The sequence below is a fragment of the Sodiomyces alcalophilus genome (genome assembly GCF_042370955.1).
Source record: "Sodiomyces alcalophilus JCM 7366 unplaced genomic scaffold ACRALscaffold_8, whole genome shotgun sequence".
In the NCBI taxonomy this organism is placed as follows: domain Eukaryota; kingdom Fungi; phylum Ascomycota; class Sordariomycetes; order Glomerellales; family Plectosphaerellaceae; genus Sodiomyces; species Sodiomyces alcalophilus.
In genome coordinates, this window is record NW_027263539.1 from 1,669,884 (window position 1) to 1,679,704 (window position 9,821).

Genomic DNA, 9,821 nt, shown 5'->3' on the forward strand with positions numbered 1-9,821 from the left:
ACGGCTGCCGGTCACGTTAACTGATAAAAACATATAAAATCATACCTTCTCATCTCATTGCAGACCTGCGGGCTGTCTGGCATGGACTGGGAAGAGTGCACCGCATGTAAGATGGTGCGCGCATATCGTACCTTACCGTATGGGATATCTTGAGGCTGCTGTAACGCGACTTCTACGATGTAATGAATGGCTGGTTTGGCGTGGGATACCTTTTCTTGTTTCTTTTGGCCCTGTTATGTCCTTTCATGTAAAGTCTAATTATTTCAACACTTTTGCACACATATCAACCCCTCTCTTATTTCTACCCTCCTTCCCACCTCTCCCACTTGGAATCACCATCTTCTGCTGTCTTACTCCAACTCAACCTCTTCCCTGACGACTCGTTCCAAGCTACACTGTCTTCCACTCACCTGTTATTCTCTCAGCCCCCTGGCGACATACCACCATGGACGCTTCCATGATCCAGTACCTCCCGCACGACTTTCCCCCAGAATTCATACACCAGCTCCCCAATGGATCCTACGTCCACATTGGCATGTTCAATGTCTTTGGACCCGACGCCAACTGCACTCTGGACCTCTGTCCCATCGAATGGTCGGTCTATCAGTACCGGCCCATGCTCGGCGTCAACATCATGTTCATCGTCCTGTATGCCCTCCTGCTTGCAGTCCATGCCTACCTGGGCTGGCGGTGGCGTAGCTGGTGGTTCGCGGGATTCATGGCCTCGGGGTGCCTTTTCGAGATCCTTGGCTATGCTGGGCGCGTCCAACTCTTCTACAATCCTTGGAACTTCTCAGCCTTCCTCACCCAGGCCGTCTGCATCACATCGGCCCCCGTCTTTTTCACTGCCTCCATCTATGTGACGTTATCTAAAGCGTACGTCCCATCGTCCTCGGCCGTTTTTATGTTATTTTGCTGCCCTCTCCACGACCCCGATCCCCTTTTCCTGCCTAGGCCAAGGTCCAGAGCTAACTGGTGTTAGGATCGAGTTCTTCTCCCCCCAAAGCTCCCGCATGCCGGCCCGGCTCTTCTACTGGTTCATCCTTGCCGATATAATCTGCCTCGCTCTCCAGGGCTCGGGTGGCGCCCTGTCTACCCTCACCAGCGGCGTTTCCCAGGAGGGCATCGACCTCTCCATGGCCGGCCTCGTCCTGCAAGTCATCGTACTCGTGGTATTCTGCGGTCTCTTCATCGACTTTATGGTCCGGTACCTCCGGCGTGTGCGCAGGCTGCGCCCCGACGTGCCGATGCGTGACGTCGTCGGGCCGACCCAGGAGCTTTTCTTCGGGATGCTCTCTGTGGCCTTCCTCTTCATCCTCGGCCGGTGCATTTACCGTGTCGATGAACTCAGCGAGGGGTATCTGGGCTCGGCACGCATTACCAACGAGAGGCTCTACATCAGTCTCGAGGGGTTGTAAGTCTGAATCTTTTCCCCCTTCTTTCTCGCCTCCTCTCATTCCTCCTGGGGTTCACGACTCACAAACTGACGTATTGGTTGATCAGATTCATCGTTTTTGCCGTCATTGCCCTGTGTATTGGCCATCCCGGTTTTGGGTTTCGAGAGAGCGAGAAAGCAAAGCTGAGGTCTGCCCATGTTCAGCTCAACTTGGTCGAGGATGACGGCATGGAGCTAGAGTTCAGCCCCGCACGGGATCAGGATGCTGCGCAGCGGGTGTAAGGAGACAGAGCCCATGTTCGAGATAGACTGGACCCTTGGTGATAATGGGATGGGAGGATATTTTGAGTGCAGCCTACGAGCTGCGAGTCTTTGTTCTGTCTTTCCTGCATTTTTCATGCCTTTACTTCTCGTCTTTCCTATCTATATGTGTACATAAATCTCTTCTTTTCTTATCCTCTACTCGATCAACAGAAGTTGCTGCTTGTGCCACCCACACAGTCGTACGGATTCAGCTGCCCTCTTTACTACTTTAGCGGCACCAGCAGCGAGGGGTACGGGTTACACAGCCAGGTGCTGAACGTATCTGAGCGTGGTCCGTTTTAGAAATAGGTCATTCGCTGTCGGCAAGAACTGCTATCACGCTTTAACCGGGAATCAAATGGATTTCATATGGCTATCTGCTAAATAAGTCTGTGAAATTGGCACGGGTGCAAGAGAGCATCAGGGCCCTGCTAATAACGATCCGCCGTTCACTTCAATCAATGAACCGCTGGCGAACGAGCATCGCATCAAGTAAATATAAGCCTCCGATAGCTCTTCCGGTGTGCCAACACTATCGGTCAAGCTCCGTTTGCGGAAATCGGATAGGACCGAGGGTAGCCTAGTCTCTGGGATTTCGTCGAACATTTCGGTGTGCACTGCGCCAGGGCTGACTGTATTGACACGGATAGGAGCCAGGTCGACGGCGAGACCTCTTGCGATTCCTTCGGTACCAGCACCGTAGCCCGCGACTGCCGTCCATCCTTTCCCCGGCTTTTGGATGTTTGCGCCGCTGGTTAAAGTGATGGAAGACGTCCTAGACGGCTTCATATACGCAGGCGCGAGTCCACCGAGCAACATGGGACCGAAAAAGCGGACGTGACCCATGCGTTGGATAGTCGGCACCTCGAGCTCGGAAACAGGTCTAATCTTGATGCCGTCGCCTGCAGTGAAGACGATGTGGTCTAGTAGCTGCGTGCGGGTGGCGCTCTTTAGCAGCTCCTCCAGGTTGGAGCGTATGGAGTCGACATTGGACAGATCGCACACGTGTCCATCCACAGAAGACGCTGCGCCCGGCACGGATTTCTTTAGTCGTTCCAGTGCATCGTCCAGCTTTGTTTTGCGCGAAGAAGAGATGGTGACAATGGCGCCTAGAGATAGCGCATGCTCAGCTACGCAGAAGCCGATGCCCGAGGAGCCGCCTAGAACGAGCACTCGAGCTTTGGCAAGCACGTTGTTGTAACTGTATCGAGCGGACATGGGATTGCGGTGGACGTAATCGTCTTGCGTCGTTAATTGAGAAGGCGAGGGAGTCGGAAATGAGGTCGCGGCGGAGTGTCAGAGTCTCTGTTACTGCTGGGCGTGGGGTTCTCGAATATTATACTGCTGAAGCATTGATGCCTATTGACTGCCACTTGGTAAGCCGTTCTCACTTTATAGAGACAGCTCGCAGCCGTTATTACGCTCTCCAGCCATCATCCCCACCGACCTGCTGTTGGTCCTATGTCAATATACATGGAAATTCCCCTCTTGGCGTGTTGGCTATGCGTTTGCCTGTGCGACACTTGTTGCTCTATTGCGTCACTCCCTTGACCGGCGCTGCGACCAGCCTATCAGACGGCTAGGCACCGTGCTGCGGTCTCGGCGCCTTGACAGGAAGCATGTTGGTTGCTCAGCCCCAGGTCTCATATTAGTTAATCGATTAAGGTGCATGCAGGTTGGTTGCGGAATAGATACCGGTAGCTCAAATGTACACGCGCGCAGACAGCGTTGCCGGAGCGGTTGGGACTAGCGTATTGGCGGATTAGTAAGGAGTTTATACAACGTACGGTAACTCCATCGTTGTACACAGGTACTAGCGGAGCGCTTCCCGCTAGCGGGCGGCGCAGCGGCGGGATCCGGCTTGTGGGGACTCCAGTCGCGTAAGCCTCCGTCCGCTTCCGCTAGTGTGAACTTGGGTGGATATTACTTTCGGCCGAATCCTAGACTATCAAAGAGAATTGAATATATTGGTATGTGTAGGTATAGTAAGCAACGGTTTTCAGGCCATCTCTGTGCGCGCGCACAGTCCACCAACAAAACGAACAACAAACAGCATGAGCCACATCTCGATTGATACCGCCATGGAGCGGTACGTGTCGTCGCTGGGAATCGCAGTCTCGCTCCTCGCCGTCGCCATCGCTGTGTTTTGGTACCGCCCATCTCACTCCAACTTCCCTGAGCGAGGCGGCGAAACTGCCGAAGATCTACAGAATGTTGTCAAAAAGCAATGGTCCCAGGTGCGCATCGCTTCTGCGACTTTTTTTTCTTCTTTTTCTTTTTTTCTTTCTTTTGTTTTGCTACACTGGTCATTGAGTTCATCTCTCATGGAGTTGCGATAACAGATGCGAGAAACGATATATTTGCTTCGCCTCCCCTTTCGTAAAATCTACGTGTTACCGCACAAATTCATCAACGAATACGTTTGGAAACCCGATGACCATATCAGCTCCAATACCGACCTCTATGAGCGACTGCTCGGCCGATGGACCTATGTCGGGTCTCTGACTCCGGATGATCCTGGTACGTGCCGCCCGCTACCTTGTTCCTTGTTCATTTAGCTTCCCTGCACGCTCGCGGAATTAACTTGCGAATCAACAGACGGGCCCTACAACTGGGCAGTGGAATACGTCCGGACAGAATTAACGAAACACATCTCGTTGTATCTTCCCGCCGTTCAGGAAGACATTGCCACCTATTTCCACGCACATATTTCTTCCGATGATGGTGAGCGATCAGAATGATCCAACTGTGAGTCTCGATGACTGACTCGTCTCAACTTTAGATAAAACGACGCTGGCCGTCCATGATTTCTGCATTGGGCTTTGTTTCTCCCTGTACCAGCGCATCTTTGTTGGGGAGGAACTGGCCAGAGATCCAGAGTGGGTATGTCGGGACTCGGGACTCGTCGCGTCTTTTTTTCCCCTGGAATCTTGCCCCGGACCGCCTGCTGACTGCCGTAACAGAAAGCCGCCTGCGTTAACCTGGGCATCAGCTCTGTCGGCGTGGCCGGATCTCTCATGCGTGTGCCGGCTTGGCTTCGTCCTGTCGCTGCACCTTTCATGAAAGGACCCCGCCATGTCAAGGCCAACGTACGCAGAATGGAGGACAAGATCCGGCCGGTAGTCATGGTATGTATGGCAGGTCAAGAATTGCGCGAGCAGAGGTAAGAATGGACTGTCTAACACACATGCATCCAGGATCGACTCGAGACAATGCGCCAAGGTGGTCCTGCACCGCCGAGAGACTTTATACAGTGGTGGATCCAACGGTCCACTGCCGTTGGCCGCGAGCCGGGCAATATATCCGCGCTGGTAATCGCATTGATCCAGCTCAACTTTGCGGGAATTCGCAGCACTGGTCTTGGGGTGAGTTGGATGTCGTGTGTTTGTTTGGAAACAAAAGACACTGGCTGATTAGGCAGGTCATGCAATCCCTTATTGATATTGCCGTTCATCCCGAGTATACGGACGACCTCCGCCGCGAACTGCAACAAGTCCGATCTGCAGACCCCCGAAAGGAATTGTCGGTTCCCTCGCTGGCCAAACTCGAGAAAATGGACAGCTTCATCAAGGAATCAGCACGCCACGTTTCGCAGAATGTTCTCTCGGTCTACCGCAAAGCACTCAAGCCTCTTCATCTTAGCGACGGCACTGTCTTGCCCGCATCGTCCTATGTCTGCGTCCCGTCCATCGACCCGGATGCCGACCGCGAGACCCAAACTCGTCCGTTCGACGGTTTCCGATGGTATCGCCAACGCACTGAGCAGCCTGATCAGAGCGCACGCTTCCTCAGCGTCTCGACGAATGCGCAGGCGCTAGAATTTGGCGCTGGATCTCGCGCCTGCCCTGGTCGCTTCCTGGCTGTTGCCGTGATTAAGACGGCCCTCGCCCATGCACTGACTCATTTTGAACTCGGCTTGCCTTCTGGTCAGAAGCCGAAAGTGCCGCAATACAACCATGTTCTCGTGTATACGCCCGATAGGGAACAAAGGGTGGAGTTTGTGAGGCGTACATAGACTGGGGAATGCCATTGGAGACTGGCGTGTTGAAGTCAACATGGTTTCATCTGTTTGTACGAGGGTGGACGTAGCAAATTGAGGTTCAAAATGTCTTTGTCGAGCTACATTTCTGTCTGTCGTCAGTTCCAGAGTTGCAGATGTTCCATTGGTTCGTGCATAGCGGACAGATGTTTGTATCTCGATACGGTATACGCCCAGTCGATGGACGCTGGAAAGAAGGAATTAGGTATACGGGCAGGTGATGCGAGATACTCCTAGGGTCTTGCGAAGGAGCACGTACGAATAAGGTATACTAGGTACATACATGTATCCACTTTTAAGCGGAGCCATGCCGGCCCGGGCCCTTCAAGTTGGATATGGATGGTCAGTCATGTGACTCCAGAGTCTTAGCTGCTTACTAAGTACGAATAGCCGTAGGCTTCGCTTCTTCTCTTCTCCACGCACACTTTACCGTTCTGAGCTTCCCCAATTGGTATTACCTCATACACGACTACAGTAACTTGACACAAGCGTCGAACCGATGTACCTACCTACGCACACTTATAACGTGGTCTTGTAAGTACATCGGCTCGACAGTTTTGTCTCGTCACTGTACCATTCACCTTAACCGAGCATGCCGGTTCGCACATTGAAGTTCCCTGCGGCAAGTAGCGAAGCTGCCCAAACCTTGACCCAAACCTTGACCCGCTTCCCTTTTCACGCCATTACTGAGTACACACCCAACACCCTCATGCTGACCCAAGCCCTTCTCGCGGCGTCTCGATAGAGGGACCAAACGAAGTCAGTAACTGCAAGGTAGCCACTAGGCACTGGAAGACGAACTGCAAAGCAATCAGCGACGGACATGCTCAAAATCAGGACGGACATACCAAAATGTTCTGATCGAACGGCGTCTGGAATCCATTTGACAGGCCCCAAGACCATAACGCTCCCGCTACAGTTGGGCCTATGGCCCTGCTCGCCGAGATTGCCGCCTGTGCAAAAGACACAGTGATGCCCCGTTGATGGGGCGGAGCAGATAACGTGAGCTTGATGAAAGGACATTTCAGCAAAGGGTAACAGCATTTTAGTCTTGACCTTGGGATGTTCAGCCCTTACCAGTATCGCCACACTGGTATAACCGAGCACCACCGCCGTTATACGAATCGCCAGAAGGAAAAAGAGGTAGCTCCACTGAAGCCATGATTTATTGGGCAACTCGATGGTGAGGGGGAAGGACATGTACACGACCAAGAAGAGAATCGACGATGTTCTCCACAGCGTCGCGTACGTCAGTCTTTTCGAGAGCGCCGGGTAACCGACGAATTGAATAGCGAGTACTACGGGGCTGAGGAAGAGCAAAGTCTTTGCAATCTCACTCGACGAAAAGCCCAGGCCGATGGGTTGGCGTGTTGCTGCTATGGCGGGGTACATCTCGTCGAATGAAATGGCGTGCAGGGCAATGGTTCTGATATCAGGTCAGCGTCATGGGGCCGAAGAGTCCAGGGAGATGAACCAACGCGTGGCCGACTATCAGCATGACAAGGCTGCGGGTGCCATTGCCGTTCGACGCAGGGCTCAAAGTCGAAGCATCTTGATCCCTTTGCGGAACGATGAGGGGGGTCTCCTCGTCCGCGAGTAGTCCTGTGCGCTCGGCGGAGAGCTTGGAAGTGGTGTCCAGATTCGTCTCCTGCAGGTAAGGAATGCAAAGCCCGACGACAACGAGGTTATAGCATGCCCCGATGGCGCAAGGGAGCAGATATGGATACCGAACGAAAAGCTCGCTCGGCCCCTTGAAACCATACTTTTCTGCGGGTTGGCAGAGAAAGCCGCCCACAAGTGGCCCCAAAAGGGTGCCCATGGCCGTGCAAAGTCCAAAGATGGAAAATGCACGACCTTGGTGGAGGCCGTTGTTGGTTGCAAGCTCTCCGACTGACGTCCGCGAAACGCCAGCGTTACCTATGAAGGGTAATGTCAGTCAGACCACGAGTCAACATGACGGTTCTCTTTATTTATACCGTTGAATAGGCCACAGAGCGCTCGTGAAACAATGGCCATTGTCAGGTTGCCGGAAATACCATATAAGATGGTACACATGGCAGAGCCGGTCAGACCGAACAGGAGCACCGGCTTCCGTCCGAAGCGGTCACTAATAGCACCATACAACGGTGCCGTGAATACCTGGGCCACGAAGAAGGCGGATGCTGTCAAGATCGTGTCAGCCACTCGATTCCATTGATTGATGTTGCCGCGTGCTTCTTACTAATGACGCCACACCAGAAAGCGACAGCTCGTTCTTCCATGGCTGGAAAGTCTTGAACCATGAACACGACAAAAGAGAGAAGCATAGTTGCAGCCAAGGGTTCGGCGAGCACTACCAGCCCAGTGAAGAAAAGCGTACGCCTGACGGCGGGATTGTCGTGGATCTTTGCCATGTTGACAGGACTTTAGTGTATAGCAGGGCCAAGGCACAATACGCTCATACGACCAGATATCTCTTATTCGAACGACTAGAGAGACTATCTACTTGAACCTGTGTCACCAAAGAGCCTTCCGACGGACCTAATAACACTCGAATTATGAAAAGTAACACGGCCTGAGATGACTTTATTCGGTAAAGACAGTCCATGCATTGCGCTAGCGGAGGGCGCAGCGCGGCCAAGGCGGCAGAATCCTCCCGCCCCCCTTTACTACCTTATTCTATATACGTTGTAGGTAAGAAAAATAAGCTTAGAACACCTCCGCAAATCCTGATCCTTTGCAACTCTTCAAGCTATTTCGACGAATCACAAAGCCCACTGCTTGCCATCACTAATCAGGCTTTTGCGGGCCTCAACTGCATCTCACCCTACCCAAGGCAGCGCTAGCGGCTTTTGTGACGACGACCCAACCCCCATGTTGGTAACTGTTCCGCAGACATCAGAGAGCTCGAATGGCAGCTCGATACCTCGCGTGGCCTGCACGCGACGAAGCATGCGCAGCGCCTTTCGACATTCCTCCTCTGTCTCTTCCCCGAAGCTCAGAGGGCGGGCCGTACCCACCGCCAGAGCCCCGCCCTCGCCGTCAAAGTAGCCCAGGTGGAAGCGGCCCGCATCGTCGTCCAACGCCGTGACCGTCCGGAACACGTAGTCTTCTTCCAGGAACGGCTGCTGAGGTTTCGGGACATTGTCCCAGTTCACCATGTGCGCGCGGCACTTGGTCCTGGTGCAGTCGATCTTTGAAGTCGTATACTCGAACCAGTCGAATTGCTGACCCGTCATTCAGTGACTGAGGCACCAAAGAGTCGAAGACTGTACTTGGGACACACATACCTCGTTATCCGGGTGGCATGGAGTAGTGTCCGCATCTGCTGTTGCCGGTAGCCACCTAATCAAACGGTTAGTCGGTGTCCACGGGAAAGGATCGTACCTACTGACCATCCGAAGCTGATGTATCCAGTCTGTCCAAAGTATGAATAAAAGTTCGCCGAGATCACCGTGTGGTTGGCTGCCTCGTGGTTGCTGTAATCGGGACGCAGTATGAGCGACGTGCCATGGAACAGAAGCTTCTGAGTCCAGTCCTCAGCAACAACGCGCTGGGACAGGGCTGCCAGAACCGCGACAAGGAGCATCTTGGCTTTGCCGTGAGCCTTCATTTTTGCGTATATCGTGCGTACGTACCGTATTGTGTCAGCAACTTTGTGGTCACCAAGGAAAGCACGTGCTTTATAGGACCTATACTCTGAGAGCAACTCAGCAATGTTCATTTTGGCATTGCTCGTACGAACCGCGGACAACAACATTGCGCCACTCCGCAAGACGCCTCTCACTTCGCCGCAATCTTGCACCAACCATACAACAGATGAAGCTGCACCTGCGCCGCACTAGCGGTTCCTTCTCGAATCCTGCCACGGAGGATCATCCCGCTTCGGCCTCGCCTTTAGCTGCGGACCGAACCGAACTTGCGGAACGACACACGTCCGCGGTCCGCTCCAATCCTAGAGGGGATGCCAGCTAGGCCTACTGCCAGCCTGCCAGCTACGTGGGCAAGTCAGTGAACCTTATGTATATCTCGAGGTTCTTCGACCCCATTGGCAGCCGTCAAGAACGTGGCAACGACCCATAATCGCTCTTTTTGGAATATTCG

General features: G+C 53.4%; 4 protein-coding genes across 5 annotated transcripts; 2 read left to right on the plus strand and 2 right to left on the minus strand.

Moving 5' to 3' along the window:
- Positions 1-445: 445 nt before the first annotated feature.
- ACRALDRAFT_1072666 (uncharacterized protein) lies at positions 446-1,678 on the plus strand (the record flags this gene model as incomplete). The annotated part of the gene is made up of 3 exons (XM_071018008.1): positions 446-876; positions 983-1,414; positions 1,504-1,678. 3 exons carry the CDS (start codon positions 446-448, stop codon positions 1,676-1,678), a joined length of 1,038 nt encoding a protein of 345 aa, XP_070871874.1.
- Positions 1,679-2,044: 366 nt separating this feature from the next.
- Positions 2,045-3,131, minus strand: ACRALDRAFT_1065863 (uncharacterized protein). Its single transcript, XM_071017228.1, has one exon. It carries the CDS (start codon positions 2,915-2,917, stop codon positions 2,120-2,122), a length of 798 nt encoding a protein of 265 aa, XP_070871875.1. The 5' UTR covers positions 2,918-3,131; the 3' UTR covers positions 2,045-2,119.
- Positions 3,132-3,780: 649 nt separating this feature from the next.
- ACRALDRAFT_1072667 (uncharacterized protein) lies at positions 3,781-5,714 on the plus strand (the record flags this gene model as incomplete). Its single annotated transcript, XM_071018009.1, has 7 exons — positions 3,781-3,936; positions 4,042-4,219; positions 4,298-4,423; positions 4,482-4,582; positions 4,663-4,827; positions 4,897-5,064; positions 5,121-5,714. 7 exons carry the CDS (start codon positions 3,781-3,783, stop codon positions 5,712-5,714), a joined length of 1,488 nt encoding a protein of 495 aa, XP_070871876.1.
- Positions 5,715-6,549: 835 nt separating this feature from the next.
- Positions 6,550-9,798, minus strand: ACRALDRAFT_213193 (uncharacterized protein; the record flags this gene model as incomplete). 2 transcript variants are annotated; one of them, XM_071024032.1, is made up of 19 exons in its annotated part: positions 6,550-6,564; positions 6,587-6,745; positions 6,795-6,828; positions 6,892-7,164; positions 7,217-7,655; positions 7,730-7,921; positions 7,974-8,001; positions 8,030-8,122; positions 8,169-8,219; positions 8,319-8,333; positions 8,436-8,469; positions 8,544-8,944; positions 9,004-9,062; positions 9,105-9,371; positions 9,416-9,426; positions 9,459-9,515; positions 9,549-9,579; positions 9,653-9,712; positions 9,762-9,798. In XM_071024032.1, the coding sequence occupies 19 exons, from the start codon at positions 9,796-9,798 to the stop codon at positions 6,550-6,552; spliced, it is 2,256 nt and encodes a 751-aa protein (XP_070871877.1). The 2 variants fall into 2 exon arrangements, with proteins under 2 accessions (XP_070871877.1, XP_070871878.1); XM_071024033.1 differs by lacking the exons at positions 6,550-6,564; positions 6,587-6,745; positions 6,795-6,828; ... (9 more) ...; positions 9,653-9,712; positions 9,762-9,798 and having other exon boundaries at positions 6,841-7,655; positions 7,715-7,900; positions 7,960-8,131.
- Positions 9,799-9,821: the final 23 nt, after the last annotated feature.

Coding starts and splice junctions, on each gene's coding strand:
- ACRALDRAFT_1065863 (XM_071017228.1), bottom strand. CDS start 2,917: ATGTCCGCTCGATACAGTTACAACAACGTGCTTGCCAAAGCTCGAGTG.